The sequence below is a fragment of the Dermacentor variabilis genome, chromosome 3 (genome assembly GCF_050947875.1).
Source record: "Dermacentor variabilis isolate Ectoservices chromosome 3, ASM5094787v1, whole genome shotgun sequence".
Lineage (NCBI taxonomy): Eukaryota > Metazoa > Arthropoda > Arachnida > Ixodida > Ixodidae > Dermacentor > Dermacentor variabilis.
This window is the reverse complement of record NC_134570.1, coordinates 235,022,380-235,039,699: the sequence shown is the minus strand read 5'-3', so window position 1 is coordinate 235,039,699 and position 17,320 is coordinate 235,022,380. Positions and strand designations below refer to the sequence as shown.

The 17,320-nt window shown below is 48.1% G+C and overlaps 2 protein-coding genes across 2 annotated transcripts in view; one reads left to right on the top strand and one right to left on the bottom strand.

Moving 5' to 3' along the window:
* Positions 1–17,320, top strand: part of LOC142574438 (uncharacterized) — a 184,625-nt gene that overhangs the window by 34,023 nt on the left and 133,282 nt on the right. The gene's annotated exons all lie outside the window — the stretch shown is intronic.
* On the bottom strand, positions 13,690–14,874 carry LOC142573867 (uncharacterized). Its single transcript, XM_075683085.1, has one exon. The coding sequence runs from the start codon at positions 14,872–14,874 to the stop codon at positions 13,690–13,692; it is 1,185 nt and encodes a 394-aa protein (XP_075539200.1).

Genomic DNA, 17,320 nt, shown 5'->3' with positions numbered 1-17,320 from the left:
CTTCCGAGACTGTTAAACATTACTTTAGTTTTCTGCAGATTAATTTTCACACCCACCCTTCTGCTTTGCCTCTCCAGGAGACCAATGCATTGCAATTGGTCTCCTGAGTTACTAAGCAAGGCAATATCATCAGCGAATCGCAAGTTGCTAAGGAATTCTCCATCAACTTTTATACCCAATTCTTCCCACTCCAGGTCTCTGAATACCTGCTGTAAACATGCTGTGAATAGCATTGGAGAGATCGTATCTCCCTGTCTGACGCCTTTCTTCATTGGGATTTTGTTGCTTTCTGTGTGGTGGACTACGGTGGCTGTGGAGCCGCTATAGATATCTTCCAGTATTTTTACATATGGCTCATCTACACCCTGGCGTTACCCGTGGGATTTCGAATTCCTCTAGGCTATTCTCTCTTCCACTGTCGTCGTGGGTGCCACTGGTACTGTATAAATCTCTATAGAACTCCTCAGCCACTTGAACTATCTCATCCATATTTGTAACGATATTGCCGGCTTTGTCTCTTAACGCACAGATCTGATTCTTGCCTATTCCTAGTTTCTTCTTCACTGTTTTTCGGCTTCCTACGTTCCTGAGAGCCTGTTCAATTCTATCCATATTATAGTTCCTGATGTCCGCAGTCTTACCCATGTTGATTAGCTTAGAAAGTTATGCCAGTTCTATTCTAGCTGTAGGGTTAGAGGCTTTCATACATTGGCGTTTCTTGATCAGATCTTTCGTCTCCTGCGATAGCTTACTGGTTTCCTGTCTAACGGCGTTACCACCGACTTCTATTGCGCACTCCGTAATGATGCCCATGAGATTGTCTTTCATTGCTTCAACACTAAGGTCCTCTTCCTGAGTTAAAGCCGAATACCTGTTCTGTAGCTTGATCCGGAATTCCTCTAGTTTCCCTCTTACCGCTAACTCATTGATTGGCTTCTTGTGTACCAGTTTCTTCCGTTCCCTCCTCAAGTCTAGGCTAATTCGAGTTCTTACCATCCTATGGTCACTGCAGCGTACCTTGCCGAGCACGTCTACATCTTGTATGATGTCAGGGTTCGCGCAGAGTATGAAGTCGATTTCATTTCTAGTCTCACCATTCGGGCTCCTCCACGTCCACTTTCGGCTAACCCGCTTGCGGAAAGAGGTATTCATTATCCGCATATTATTCTGTTCTGCAAACTGTACTAATAACTCTCATCTGCTATTCCTAGAGCCTATGCCATATTCCCCCTCTGACTTGTCTCCAGCCTGCTTCTTGCCTACCCTGGCATCAGTCGCCCATCAGTGTAGTGTATTTTGTTTTGACTTTACCCATCGCCGATTCCACGTCTTCATAGAAGCTTTCGACTTCCTGGTCATCATCACTGCATGTAGGGGCATAGACTTGTACCACCTGCAATTTGTACCTCTTATTAAGTTTCACAACAAGACCTGCCACCCTCTCGTTAATGCTATAGAATTCCTGTATGTTCCTGTATATTCCTGTGTGTATATATATATATATATATATATATATATATATATATATATATATATATATATATATATATATATATATGTTGTTACGCATGAAGAAAACGAAGACCAGTGAACGTGCTTGTGGTCCCGAGTAGAGGAAGGAAAAAGAGAACCACGCTGAGTTGATTAACCAGCTAGCCGCTCTTGCGCTCACCTTCGATCGCGACCTAAAAGTAAACGGTCCCCTTCATCTGTAAGGGTTAAAAACGGTCTCCTTCGCACGTAACAAAGTGGTGGAGGTGCGGGGTACTGCTGACAACAACGGAACCGTCACTGCCACAGCTTAGTCGAAGCCGTCGACTTGCCGGCCATCCGCCATCAGCCGTGACCGTCTTCGACATGCCAGAAGAAGGAGCCGCTCCTAGGGCAGCGCCTAGCAGTCCACTGCCATACTACCGAGTTCCGCCCACCTTCGGAGGCAAAGCGGGGGAAGATGCCGACGAGTGGCTCGTCCACTACAAACGAGTGAGGAAGTCCAACGGGTGGGATGCTACCGCTCAGCTCACCAATGTGGTGTTCTCCCTGACCGATACCGCCCTCGTGTGGTACGAGAACCACGAGGACGCGCTTACGACGTGGGAACATTTTGTTGACGAGCTAAAGGCGTGTTTTGGGGACTCAGTCGCCAAAAAGAAGCGTGCGGAGCAGACACTGTCTCAACGGGCGCAGCTACCAGGTGAGACATGCACAACATATATCGAAGAAGTATTAAAGCTGTGCAAGGTGGTCAGTGCTCGCATGTCGAAAGAAGATAAAGTTGGACATTTGCTGAAAGGAGTGGCTGAGGATGTGTACAATTTTCTAATTGGAAAGGAGAGCCTCAGTTCTGTGTCTGACGTCATTCGGCACTGCAGAACTTTTGAAACGCTCAAGATGCGTCGGATTGCGCCAAAGTTTGGTCGATTGGCAAACGTTACGACGGTTGCCAGTGTGGACACGAGTCCTTGCCTCGACCTTCCTTCCACCATCCGACAGATTGTCCGCGAGGAACTTTCCCGCCAAGAGGAGTTGCATTCAACTGCTGACCACCATGGCGTGTACACGTCACGTGAGGCTATGACGACGCCACATTCGGCCCCTTGGCAACCGATGGTTACCGCAGCGGCCGTAGAGTACAGCGCAGCCGCACAGTCGAGGATGACAACACGCCCTCCGACTCCGCGTTATGACCAACGCGCTCAACGCACGCCTACTCGACGCCCGATGTATCGTCGTGACACACGCCACGAACCGACCCACTGCACGCGGGAAAATGATAATATCCGCTTCATTGACGAACAACCAAGGTTTCGACCTCTCCCGGTGTGTGATTCCTGCGGTTTCCCGGGTCATATATCGCGGTTTTGCAGCCAGCGTGTGACCACGTGGTATGGCCAGCCCTCAGAGTTATCTCGGCCCTCCGAACGGTCACACGGTGCCCCGTGGCCACCGCACGTATCATCTGGCGACGAGTATTGGCTCAGCAGCTCCCGGAATCGCTCCCCGGCATCTGACAGGAGTTTGACACCCCCACCGCAACGTCGTGCTCCCCGTTCTCCCTCACCGCGGCATCGCACCACGTCCCCTTCGTCACCGGAAAACTAGCTAGCGCGGCCGATGGAGGCGAGGTCGCTGGAGACATGCTACTGACAGAAATACCTCCTGTGTTGATGCTGAAAAACAAAGTGCGCGTTCTTGTGATGGCTCTGGTGGACACAGGCGCAACAATTTCTGTTATGAGTGTCTCTTTTAAACACGTGTTAGGGCGAAAGGTTTTGTTTAAATGGGACGAAGGTTCAAAGTTCTGTGGAGTGAGTGGCGAGCCGTTGCGACCTATTTGAGTGTGTAGTGCTGACGTGTTTTTGGGAGGCCATGTTATTACGACAGAGTTTGTAATTATTCCTCGGTCGACCCATGATGTTATTCTCGGCATGGACTTCTTGCGGGAGTGTGGTGCTACTGTCGACTGCCGCACAGGGAAAGTATTCATAAGTGGTGCGATTCCATCAGGACTCCTGGAGAACCCTGTAGATCGCGAAACTACACTGTGTGTTTGTGGTGATACGGTCATACCTGCGTCATCTACCGTTTGCGTTCCCGTTGTCAGTTGCGGCGCCGATTCCGACAGCTTCGAAGCTACCGTAGAACCGATGCACTTTAACTGTGTGAAGAAGAATGTGTTGGTGCCACATTGTGTGGTGTCAATCAAAGGCGGACGCACTGGCTTATGGACAGTAAACTGTTCTAAGCAGCCCGTTATACTACCAGAGGGCATGAAATTAGCCTTCGCCAAGTAACACGCGTCCTTATCAGTGGCTGAACTTACAGATGTGCCGGAGAGCCTGATGGCCACAGTTCGGAAAGAGCCCTTATGTCGATGGTAAATAAATCGCTCAGCACGAGTGAACGCCGAACGTTAGTGCGTGTGCTTTCGAAGCACGTTTCAGTATTCGACTTTGCGCAGAAAGACAAAATGCCTGCGATCCCTGCGTCTCGAACGCGCCATACCATCAACACGGGTTCAGCAAATCCGATTAGACAAAAGCCATATCGTGTTTCTCCATCAGAGCGCCAGATTATCAACGAACAAGTGCACGAAATGAAGAAAAAGGGAGTCGTACAAGAGTCAGCGAGTCCGTGGGCAGCTCCAGTGATTCTTGCTAAAAAAAAGATGGATCTTGGAGATTTTGCGTCGACTATCGCCGTTTGAATGCTATAACAAAAAAGGACGTGTACCCACTTCCACGTATTGATGACGCAATAGACTGCCTTCATTCCGCCTCTTACTTTTCCTCAGTAGATTTACGATCTGGCTATTGGCAAATTCCGATGCATCCTGACGACAAGGAGAAGACTGCCTTTGTAACCCCTGACGGCCTCTTCGAAATTAATGTGATGCCATTTGGATTGTGCAACGCTCCGGCAACTTTCGAGAGATTTATGGACACTGTTCTGCGCGGCTTGAAGTGGAACATCTGCATGTGCTACCTCGACGACGTCGTCATCTTTGGCCGCACCTTCAGTGAACACAACTCGCGCCTGGATATTGTCCTGAACTGCATCAGAAACGCTGGTCTAGTTTTAAACTCTAAGAAATGCCACTTCGGTGAACGCCAAACCCTTGTGCTTGGGCACCTTGTCGACAAGGATGGCATCCGCCCTGATCCCCAGAAAACAGCAGCCGTTGAAGCGTTCAGTGCACCGCGCTCTGTCAAGGAGTTCCGTAGTTTTCTGGGGCTTTGTTCCTATTTCCGCCGATTTATTCCTAAATTTGCCGACGTCGCGTATCCGCTGACATGCCTGCTACGAAAGGACACCCCCTTTGAGTGGACTCCGGAGTGCGACTCTTCTTTTCGTCGGTTGAAGTTTCTGCTGACGTCACGACCGGTTCTTCAACACTTCAGTCCTTCTGCTCCGACGGAACTCCATACGGATGCCAGTGGCATAGGTATTGGTGCCGTCCTAGTTCAACGCTACGGTGACCGCGAACACGTGCTCGCATATGCAAGCCGCTCATTAAGTTGGCCCGAGCAGAATTACACTGTCACGGAACAAGAATGCCTCGCGGTAATATTTGCGGTTCAGTGGTTTCGTTCTTACCTGTATGGACGTATTTACAGTGGTCACCGACCACCACTCATTGTGTTGGCTTGTGAATCTTCGTGACCCTTGTGGTCGTCTTGCGCGCTGGGTGCTCCGACTGCAAGAATACAGCTTCACCGTATCTTATAAGAGCGGTCGACGACACGCTGACGCGGACTGCCTCTCGCGTATGCCACTTAGCATCACGGACTGTGACGCCGACGACTTCGATCACCTCGTGGCTTCAGTGTCGCCGCGTTTTCCAGACTTCGACTGCTTCAAAGCCGAACAGCGCAAAGACGATAAATTAACACCACTCTTCGCCTCGACGACAGCAAACCATTTCTGTGTACGTGATGGACTCCTGTATAAGAAGAACTTTTCCAGCACTGGCGCACGTTTCCTCCTAGTGGTCCCGGAGAGCCTTCGCACAGCGATTCTGAGTGCTATGCACGATGACCCTACGTCTGGCCATTTAGGTTCGGCGAGCACGCTCTACCGGATTCAGGAGCGCTTTTATTGGCCTGGAATGCGACAGTCTGTTGAGACGTATGTGGCCAGTTGCTTGCAGTGTCCGCGCCACAAACGGCCATCTACTGCTCCAGCTGGTCTCCTGCAGCCGATCCCGCCTCCAAGCACGCCTTTCCAACAAGTGGGCATTTACTTCGTAGGTCCATTTCCAAAATCAGCCAAGGGAAATCGTTGGATAGTTGTTTGCGTCGACTACCTCACGCGCTACTGCGAGACGGCGGCAGTGCCCTCCGCAACTGCCACTAACGTTTCAACATTCCTGCTGCAGTATGTGATCCTGCGACATGGTCCGCCTCGCGTGATCATCAGCGCCCGTGGACGACAATTCACAGCGGACGTCGTAGAGGAGCTGCTTCGTTTGTGTGGATCCCACTTGCGTCACTCGACACCATACCATCCACAAACGAATGGGCTTACGGAGCGCACCAACCGAACAATCGTAAACATGCAATCCATGTATGTTTCATCCGACCACAAGAACTGGGATGACGTACTGCCTTTTATCACGTACGCGTTCAACACCGCCAAGCACGAGACTACCGGCTATAGCCCTTTCTTCCTGCTGTACGCACGGCCACCCCGGTACACAATCGACACTGTTTTCCCTTTCTGTAGTCATGAAAATCCCACTGTCGCCGAGACTCTCTACCTTGCCGAAGAAGCTCGTCGTATTGCTCGTTTGCGCACTTTGGCATCGCAGGACAGATCGAAAGAACGCTACGACATTCGCCACCGTCCGGTAACCTATCGCCCTGGTGATTTAGTCTGGCTGTGGACTCCAGTACGGCAACGCGGGTTATGCCAAAAGCTTTTGGCCACCTACGATGGACCATTTGTTATTCTTAACAGACTCACGGAAGTAACGTATAACATAGCTCGCCTCACGGCGAGTGGTAGAAGAGCTGCCAAGACACAAGTGGTTCATGTCGCCCGCTTGAAATTGTTCACGTCCAGGCAAATGGATTAACTCACCCGGCGGGCTTCGCCTGTGACGAGGGGAATGTTACGCATGAAGAAAACGAAGACCAGTGAACGTGCTTGTGGTCCCGAGTAGAGGAAGGAAGAAGAGAACGACGCTGAGTTGATTAACTAGCTGGCCGCTCTTGCGCTCACCTTCGATCGCAGCTAAAAGTAAACGGTCCCCTTCATCCGTGAGGGTTAAAAACGGTCTCCTTCGCACGTAACAATATATAGCAAATTATCAGTCATAGCTCTCGTTGTATAGCCCTCCGGGCCGTTTTTGTTCTTTTTTTTTCGAAAGTAATAATGTTTGTTATAAATGTAAAAGTAGTCATAATGTTTTAAAAGTAATGAACAGTTGTGGGAAAGCTTTAAAGAAAATATCTTCTATCTTCGAGATAAATTCGTTCGAACTCGGATAAACGTGATACAGATAAACCGTGGTTTCGGCAGGAACAGCGCATCTTGCTGCGCAGGGTGCTGAGGGTATACTTAAAGTATAAAAAACACAGGTCCCTGGATAACTTATCCAAACTAAAGAGGCTAAAGTTTGATTTTGAGAATTCAGGCAAATCGGCTAAGTAATCTTATTTCGCTCGTCTTGGGGAACGGTTGGTAGAAGATCCCAAAGAATTGTGGAAGTATATTCGGCGTAGTGAACAGAACGACAATTCTGTCCCTCCTCTTGAATACTTAGGCACGGTACTTGATGATGACAAGCGCAAAGTTGAAGCATTTGGTAGTTATTTTTCTTCTGTGTTTAGTAATCGCCAGTTTCGGGTTGTAAGTCTCGATTGTTTGCTATGCAATGAAGAAATGCCCGAAGTTGAGTTTGCTTTGGAAGGTGTACGCAAGCTATTAGAAAATGTTTCTCCCTGAAAGGCGGATGGACCAGACGATATAGCAGCAGCAATGCTTAGTAGTTGTTGTGAATCGTTATGCATGTATTTACGGCGCTTTTTCCAAAAATGTTTAGACATGGGTGCCGTACCTACTGGAAATTGGCAAATGTTGTGCCTGTACACAAAAGTGGGCCTAAAAACTGCATCGAGAACTACAGACCGGTGTCTTTGACTAGTATTACATGTAAAATAATGGAACACGTTATATATAGTTGTATTATGTCACATCTAGTTAAAAATAATCTATTAAATGCAAACCAACATGGATTTCGGCAGGGTTTTTCTTGTACTACGCAGCTTGTAGAAATCACTCACGATTTGGCTCAAGCAATAGACAAAAGGCAGATAATTGATTGCATCTTTCTAGATTTTCGTAAAGCATTTGACGTTGTGGCTCACGACCTACTTATTAGCAAATTACACGCCTACAAGTTGCACAAAAAGGTAATTGCATGGATATCTGAATATCTTTCACATAGACAACAGTCTGTGGTTCTCAATGGCACCTCCTCTGATCTTGCTGCAGTGACCTCTGGAGTACCCCAAGCCTCTGTGTTGGGGCCCCTCTTATTTTATTATATATAAATGATATCACTAGTGGCATTACGTCATCTTTCAGGATGTTTGCAGACGACTGCGTAGTATATAAAGTTATTGATAGTGATTCCGATTTTTATGCACTTCAGAGTGATTTAGACAAACTTTCAACTTCGTGTGCGAAATGGGAAATGTCACTTAATGTTTCAAAATGTTTAAACATCATCTTTACAAGGAAACATTAATACAAGACATACGAGTACAAATTAAGTAGCGTTACTCTAAGCAGGGCTACGGAATGCAAATACTTGGGAGCTTGCTTTACCTCGGATTTAAGGTGGAACAGACATGAACAGGAGGTAAGAAAGAAGGCGGCACGAAAAATGGGCTTCCTCCGTCGAAATATTGGCCAGTTACCTAGTAAATTGAAAGAACAGCTGCATTTTACTCACGTACGTTCGGTACTTGAGTACGCTTGCATCTGCTGGGATCCTTATACGTGTCAGTTAGTCGATTTACTTGAAAGAATTCAGAATAGGGCGGTTCGATTCGTTCTTGATAATTACGGCAAAAACCTCAGTATTACCGAAGGCAAGCGCAGACTTTATTGGTAAGATCTAAAGGATAGAAGAAAGTGCCTCAGACTCAAACTTTTTCACAGTGTTTACTATTCTAAAATAGGCATTGACAGGAACCAATATATTGAATTACCATCGTACATTTCCCGTAGAAGAGACCATGCCTTGAAGCTACATGAATTTCCTTTTAAGGGTGACACCTTGCGTTATGAATTTTTTTACAGGACCACGAGGGAGTGGAATGCTCTCCCGTCAAATATTGTTGGTATACAATGTAATGAAACGTTTTACTGCGCTTTGTGTGTTGAAATGAGTGTCAACTGATGTAGATATGTATGTACCCCCCTGCTGTAATGCCTTCTAAGGAGATGCAGGTACTCAATAAATAAATAAATAAATAAAATAGTCCTATTACGGTCATTATAATTACACGAAGGTATTTCGCCCTCGTCAGCAGCAGTCCTGCAGATAGTTATTCTGGCGGCTAGCTTCCCACGCTATGCGTGCCGCCCTCGCACCTGTTTAAGCTTTTCCTAGACGCTAGAGTTATACTATGGTCGCGCAACATTGAGCGATCGGAAAGCACGTTTTCTGCTCTTGGCCGGCGGAGAAGGGAGGCTTTGTTCCGGCCGCAAAGCCCTCCACGTCTCAATAAGGTGCCTGGTGGTGGTCTCGTGCAGACGCTGCCCTCTCGGTGAGCGCATATTTCCCCTCATCTTTTAAAAGGTTCAATACTTACAAGCATTTGTCTCGCAAACCATACTTAGTTCAAGGGAATTTTCCACGTCTCAATAATTTCTCTCGTCGTATTCGAGTGCTGATTACCGTGTTATCGTTTGTTAACCAAGCTTTCTTAACTAACTCTCTTAAACTAGCTCTCTTAACTACTAAACGCAGAGACAAAGCAACAGCGCGCGCATTCGATCACGCGCTCGCCGAGCACGTGATCAAGCTTTTCGTAGTCTCTAAAGCCGCTCGAGTCCGCTGTTCTCCACGGGAGGCCATTTTTCCAAGAAAGTATTCCTTGCAACCACTCGACCATCGCGGACAACATCAGTCCCTTTTCACGTAAGTATGAGGCTCGGTGCAGGAGGTATGGCGCTTCAAAGTAACCTGGGGCCTCACGAACCAACCGACTGAGCTATCTCTCCGGGCAACATCCAAGGGTCACGAGTTCAAATCGCCTGTTCTCTTCCTTTTCTTCCCCTTTCTTTTCTTTTTTTTTAATGTCTTTTTTTTATTTTATCAGTGTACGATAACCCTCCTAAAAAAATTATATATCCTCAATTATGCATGGCCACACATGTGCAGGTCATAAATACCAGGGCCTCTAGCCGAGTGCCATCCGTGCGGTATAACCGAGCTCAGATTGGTCGACCTTGACTGATCAAATAAGGCACCACTGTAGGTTAAATGAGGCGTACAACTCCTGCGGGACCCGCCGTGGTTGCTCAGTGGCTATGTTGTTAGACTGCTGAGCACGAGGTCACGGGATCGAATCCCGGCCACGGCGGCCGCATTCCGATGGGGCCGAAATGCGAAAACACCCGTGTACTTAGAATTAGGTGCATGTTAATGAACCCCAGGTGGTCGAAATTTCCGGAGTCCTCCACTACGGCGCGCCTCATAATCAGAAAGTGGTTTTCTCATGTAAAACCCCATAATTTAATTTTTTAATTTAACTCCTGCGGGGACGGTAGAGTATCCGGCTCCCATGCAAGAGGTCCGTGGTTCAAATCCCGGTGCCGCGCAATTCTCCACCGGAAAATACCAAAAAAACCGTGTGTTGAGAAAATCGCACAAACAGGCCTGGAGTGCGGCCTGATCCCGGTGACCAGAACCGGTAACGCACTCCCTCACCAGAGCAGGATTGGCCGCCCTGGTGCAGTACTTGGCCATAACCTCCTACATGAATACAACAATCAAACCCCGGCCCTCAGTCTCCAGCAGCCGCGAAGCAACTGACCACGGCGGCGGTCAGATCTGTGACGCAGCAGAGGGTGCTAAGAATACCTGGCTCCGGACAGGCCGCCATTGGAATCTGAACCTGGCAACGTTTAACGTTAGAACGTTATCTAGAGAGGCGAGTCTAGCAGTGTTATTGGAGGATTTAGAGGGGAGTAAATGGGATATAATAGGGCTCAGTGAGGTTAGGAGGATCAAAGAAGCATATACAGTGCTAAAAAGCTGGCATGTACTGTGCTACCGGGTCTTAGCGGAGAGACGAGAACTAGGAGTCGGATTCCTGATTAATAAGGAAAAAGCTGGTAACATACAGGAATTCTATAGCATTAACAAGAGGGTGGCAGGTCTTGTTGTGAAACTTAAGAGGTACAAATTGAAGGTAGTACAAGTCTATGCCCCTACATGCAGTCATGATGACCAGGAAGTCGAAAGCTTTTATGAAGACGAGGAATTGGCGATGGGTAAAGTCAATACAAAATACACTATACTGATGGGCGACTTCAATGCCAGGGTAGGCAAGAAGCAGGCTGGAGACAAGTCAGTGGGCGAATATGGCATAGGCTCTAGGAATAGCAGAGGAGAGTTATTAGCAGAGTTTGCAGAACAGTATAATATGCGGATAATGAATACCTTTTTCCGCAAGCGGGTTAGCCGAAAGTGGACGTGGAGGAGCCCGAATGGTGAGACTAGAAATTAAATCGACTTCATACTCTGCGCGAACCCTGGCATCATAGAAGATGTAGACGTGCTCGGCAAGGTGCGCTGCAGTGACCACAGGATGGTAAGAACACCAATTAGCCTTGACTCGAGGAGGGAACGGAAGAAACTGGTACATAAGGAGCCAATCAATGAGTTAGCGGTAAGAGGGAAAATAGAGGAATTCCGGATCAAGCTACAGAACAGGTATTCGGCTTTAACTCAGGAAGAGCAATGAACGACAATCTTATGGGCATCATTAAGGAGTGCGCAATAGAAGTCGGTGGTAACGCCGTTAGACAGGAAACCAGTAAGCTATTGCAGGAGACGAAAGATCTGATCAAGAAACGCCAATGTATGAAAGCCTCTAACCCTTCAGCTAGAATAGAACTGGCAGAACTTTCTAAGTTAATCAACAAGCGTAAGACAGCGGACATAAGGAACTATAAAATGGATAGAATTGAACAGGCTCTCAGGAACGGAGGAAGCCTAAACGCAGTGAAGAAGAAACTAGGAATAGGCAAGAATCAGATGTGTGGGTTAAGAGACAAAGCCAGCAATATCGTTACTAATATGGATGAGATAGTTCAAGTGGCTGAGGAGTTCTATAGAGATTTACACAGTACCAGTGGCACCCACGACGATAGAGGAAGAGATAATAGCCTAGAGGAATTCGAAATCCCACAGGTAACGCCAGAAGAAGTAAAGAAAGCCTTAGGAGCTATGCAAAGGGGGAAGGCAGCTGGGGAGGATCAGGTAACAGCAGATTTGCTGAAGGATGGTGGGAACAGTGTCCTAGAAAAATTTGCCGCCCTATATACACAATGCCTCGCGACCTCGAACGTAGCGGAATCTTGGAAGAACGCTAACATAACCCTAATCCATAAGAAAGGGGACGCCAAAGACTTGAAAAATTATAGACCGATCAGCTTACTGTCCTTTGCCTACAAAGTGTTTACTAAGGTAATCGCAAATAGAATCAGGAACACCTTAGACCTCTGTCAACCAAAGGACCAGGCAGGATTCCGTAAAGGCTACTTAACAATAGACCATATTCACAATATCAATCAAGTGATAGAGAAATATGCAGAATATAACCAACCCTTATATATAGCTTTCATTGGTTACGAGAAAGCATTTGATTCAGTCGAAACCTCAGCAGTCATGGAGGCATTACGGAATCAGGGTGTAGATGAGCCATATGTAAAAATATTGGAAGATATCTATAGCGGCTCCACAGCCACCGTAGTCCTCCACAAAGAAAGCAACAAAATCCCAATGAAGAAAGGCGTGAGACAGGGAGATACGATCTCTCCAATGCTATTCACAGCATGTTTACAGCAGGTATTCAGAGACCTGGAGTGGGAAGAATTGGGGATAAAAGTTAAATTGGGGAGAATTCCTTAGCAACTTGCGATTCGCTGATGATATTGCCTTGCTTAGTAACTCAGGAGACCAATTGCAATGCATGCTCACTGACCTGGAGAGGCAAAGCAGAAGGGTGGGTCTGAAAATTAATCTGCAGAAAACTAAAGTAATGTTGAACAGTCTCGGAAGAGAACAGCAGTTTACGATAGGTAGCGAGGCACTGGAAGTGGTAAGGGAATACATCTACTTAAGGCAGGTAGTGACCACGGATCCGGATCATGAGACTGAAAAGGCATTCTCAAATCATGAACAGCAGGTTGCCACTATCCCTCAAGAGGAAAGTGTGTAACAGCTGTATGTTACCAGTACTCACATATGGGGCAGAAACCTGGAGGCTTGCGAAAAGGGTTCTGCTGAAATTGAGGATGACGCAGCGAGCTATGGAAAGAAGAATGGTGGGTGTAACGTTAAGGGATAAGAAAAGAGCAGATTGGGTGAGGGAACAAACGCGGGTAAATGACACGTTAGTTGAAATCAGGAAAAAGAAATGGGGCATGGGCCGGACATGTAATGAGGAGGGAAGATAACCGATGGCCATTAAGGGTTACGGACTGGATTCCAAGGGAAGGGAAGCGTAGCAGAGGGCGGCAGAAAGTTAGGTGGGCGGATGACATTAAGACGTTTGCAGGGACAACATGGCCACAATTAGTACATGACCGGGGTAGTTGGAGAAGTATGGGAGAGGCCTTTGCCCTGCAGTGGGCGTAACTAAGCTGATGATATATATATATATATATATATATATATATATATATATATATATATATATATATATATATATATATATATATATATATATATATATATATTCATCTCATCTATGGGATCGAATGCGCGCGCTGTTGCTTGGCCAAGAGGCAACAGCCCGCGCCAGCCTCTTATCGTCGTCGTCGTCTTCACCCTGCTCGCCTCTTTGTCATCGCAAAAAGTGTTCCGCAGGAATATATATATATGTATATATTGATGATGATGATGATGATAATGCTTTTAAATAGCTTTCCGTCTGCGGCTTCCTACGCAACATATCTGATGGAGCGGCAGGGTATCACCAGCTGCAGAGCCCGCCTGCCGCACCACCAAGGTTGTCGTAGTGGCAGCCGTGCTGGACATGTTCGCCGCCCTACGGCGTCTTCGTCTGGCTTTGGCTCATGCATGACCTCTACGTCTTGGATAGTTTCTACTTCATCCAGGTCTGCTTCCAGCTCTTCCTCCACACCCAGTTCAAGGTGGGGGTCGTCCATGAGCAAGCCGTGGGCTGTCGGTTTCTGCATAACCAGAGTGGAGGTCTGCCGGTAGTTCTTTCCGCACAGGTTGCACATGTACGGCTTACTGTGTGTGTGCACCACATGGTGCTTGTACAGGGATGAGCATGTAGTGAAGCGCTTACCGCAGGATGCCACCAAGCACACGTATGGCTTATCGCCTGTGTGAATGCAAATGTGATTCTTGTAGTTTGTGACACTGGCAAAGGAACGTCCGCAGTTCTCTTTGCAGACGTAAGGTCGCTCGCCAGTGTGTGTGCGCATGTGTACCTTTCGGATATTTGAGGTGGTGAGGGCACGAGTGCAATCCTCAAAAGGGCACTTGAAAGGCCGTTCCCCCCCCCCCGTATGTGTGCGAACATGCTTTTGCAGGTCTCTAGAAGTCTTGAAAGTCTTGGTGTAGCCATCATGTGTGCACCGGTAGGGCGTCTCGCCTGTGTGGACGCATGTGTGGCTCTTCAGGCGATAGCCAGTAACGAAGCTCTTGTTGCAGTCGACCACCAGGCACTTGAACGGTCGATCACCCGAGTGTGTGCGCCTATGCACCTTGAGGTGGTGGGGTGTAATGTTCATTTTGCCACAGCCTTCAAAAGCACACATAAAGGCTTTTTCAACTCGTGTCCCAATGCTGGAGCCCCTATTTGTTATGTGAACAATATTTGTATATCTTTCACCAGTCTCTTCTTGATTGTTGTCACCTGAAGCCTGAGCAGCAATGCTTTTTAACCCAAGTGTAGCCTCCGACACATCAGAGCCGAACAACTGCTGAGCAGTTGTCGTGGAGATGTAGGTAGTTGTGCCGTCTTCAAAGGTCACTGCCTGGAGGCCCTCTATGTCTCCCCTTGGTCCAGCTTGTATGTAAGCTGTGGTGCCATAGATGGCTCTTACCGATATGCTGTCCAAGTAGGTTTCCAAGGTCCACCACGACTGCGACATTGCCCTTGCTTGCGTCACATTTTCATATCATTCTTCCCGGCATGACACCGCCGGATTTTCTCAATTTTATCTACTGTACGGTCGCGAAGTGACGTTGCCCCTTGACACGGCAGTTCCTCCTGTTGCGATCTCAACAAGCGAGCATGCACGTGACGCCATGGCCCTCGCCGACCGTGCACGCCAGCTTTCCCGTACTCAACTGACGGCCTCGCAAACCGCTCAGCAGCGTCAGTACAACGCCCGGCACCGTAACATACAGTTTTCGCCCGGTGCCCTGTGGTCGCCCGGTGCCCGGTGCCCTGTGGTCGCCATCTCGTCACGTCGGACTTTCAGAGCAGCTCCTTTCGCGATACACCGGGCCCTACCGCGTGCTGCGCCAGGTGACGCCTGTGACGTACGAAATTGCTCCTGTGCGTTCAACCTCGTCCTCTGCGCTGGCATCTAGTCATGTTGTGCACGTCAGTAGGCTCAAGGCCTACTGCAATGCTTCCGAGTCCGGTGCTTAGTCGCTCTGGGACGGCGCTTTTGCCGCCGGGGGTAGTGCTACGGAACAGTATTTGCGATGACAAAGAGGCGAGCAGGGTGAATACGACGACGATGATTAGAGGCTAGCGCGCGCTGTCTCCTCTTGGCCAAGTGCGGCGTATTTCCTTGTAAATATACTTGTAAATAGCTTTTCGTCTGCGTCTTCCTACGTAATAATATTATGGCAAAGAAGTCCGACACCGCTGTGGACGGCACGAAGGACGCCGACAGGGAGACGCAACAGCGTAGGCTTATCCAGTCACACAAGGAACAGCGTCTAGCTCGAGCCCCACTTCAGTAGCGCTAGCGATCCGGCTGCGGAGCTCTGCACGGCGTACTTCTTCCTTGCAACTTCTTCCCTGCTTGAAGACGGAGCCGCACAGGAGGCCTAAGGCGTCGTGAGGACGAAGAGCTCCTGATACGGCTTGAGCCGATCTACGCGCACAGTTTTGCTGCCTCAGCGACGCAGGTCTGTAGGGGGCGTCACATGTTCGATGACGTAGTTCACCGGAGAAGTTTCCTGTAGAACCGGGTAGGGTCCATGGTATCGAGATACAAACTTGGAGGAGACACCCGGTGTCGAAGTAGGAGGCACCTACATCCAAACGAGAGCGTCAGGCGAAAACTGGTGGTGGGGTCCGTCGTCATGACGAAATTTCTGTAGCACTTGTTCTTGTGTTGTAAGGGAGCGAGCTAGTTGCTGACATTCTTCTGCATACCGGGCGGCGTCGGCAACCGGTGTACCGTCTGATAAGTCGGGAGGGTAAGGAACAATAGGGTCAATGGGAAACGATGGTTCGCAGCCATATAGTAGAAAGAAGGGAGAAAAGCCCGTCGTTAACTGGGGTGTCGTATTGTAGGCGTACGTGACATAGGGAAGGATGAGGTCCCGGTTGGTGCGGCAAGGCGACATACATCGAAAGCATGTCGCCAATAGTTCGGTTAATGCGCTCTGTCAATATATTTGTTTGTGGGTGACATGCGGTGGTACAGCGGTGGATAACGCAGCATTCAGCGAGAAGTTCTTGAATGACATCGGCGAGAAAAACGCGGCCTCGGTCGCTAAGGAGTTCGCGAGAAGCGTCGTGACGTAGAACGAAGCGTTCAGACAAGAAGGAGACAACGTCACGTGCCGTCTCATCTGGTAGAGCTGCCGTTTCTGCCTACCACGTGAGGTGGTCTATACTTACAATCACCCAGCGATTGCCAGCAGCTGTACATGGTGGAGGTCCGTATAATATCAAAGATTGTGTTATCAACACTGTGAACAGAGTGCAGTAAAAAGGTGTGCCAATCAACGCTTGGTAAATTAAAGTCCCCTGCCAGTAGTATTCAGTCATCCGATTTTACATGGCAGTGCATATATTCTATTAAGTTCTCAGGTACTGCAACAGAAGAGTTTGGAGGCCTATAAAGAACGCCAAGGATGAAACGGGCCTTGTTGATGTATGCTTTGCAAAAGACAGCTTCAATATCTTGCGCATCAGGCATTTTAAAAAGTTGTATTGATGAATTGTACAAAATGGCCACTCCTACACCTCTTCTGTCGCGGTCACCCTGAAATACCTCATAGCCCTTAGGAACAAACTCACTGTCCTATATTTCACTGCTCAACCACGTCTCCGTAAGCATGGCAACGTCTGCGTCATGAGGGAACAGCATGCCCTCAAGTTTCACAGCTTTATTGACGACGCTACGACAGTTTATGTCTAAGATGTTGAATGCAGGACTGGTCTCATTGTGGTGTCATTGATGGTTCTTCGGGATTTTATATCGTTTGTTTTTTAAATTATACCATCCAAACTATCACCGTTAATACTTACCTTCTCAAAAACCAGCTTAACTTTAGCGCCATTATTCCTTTCCTATGGTGCACTTTCCCATAATTTCTTTCATCACGAATTATTTTCGAGTAGTCTTC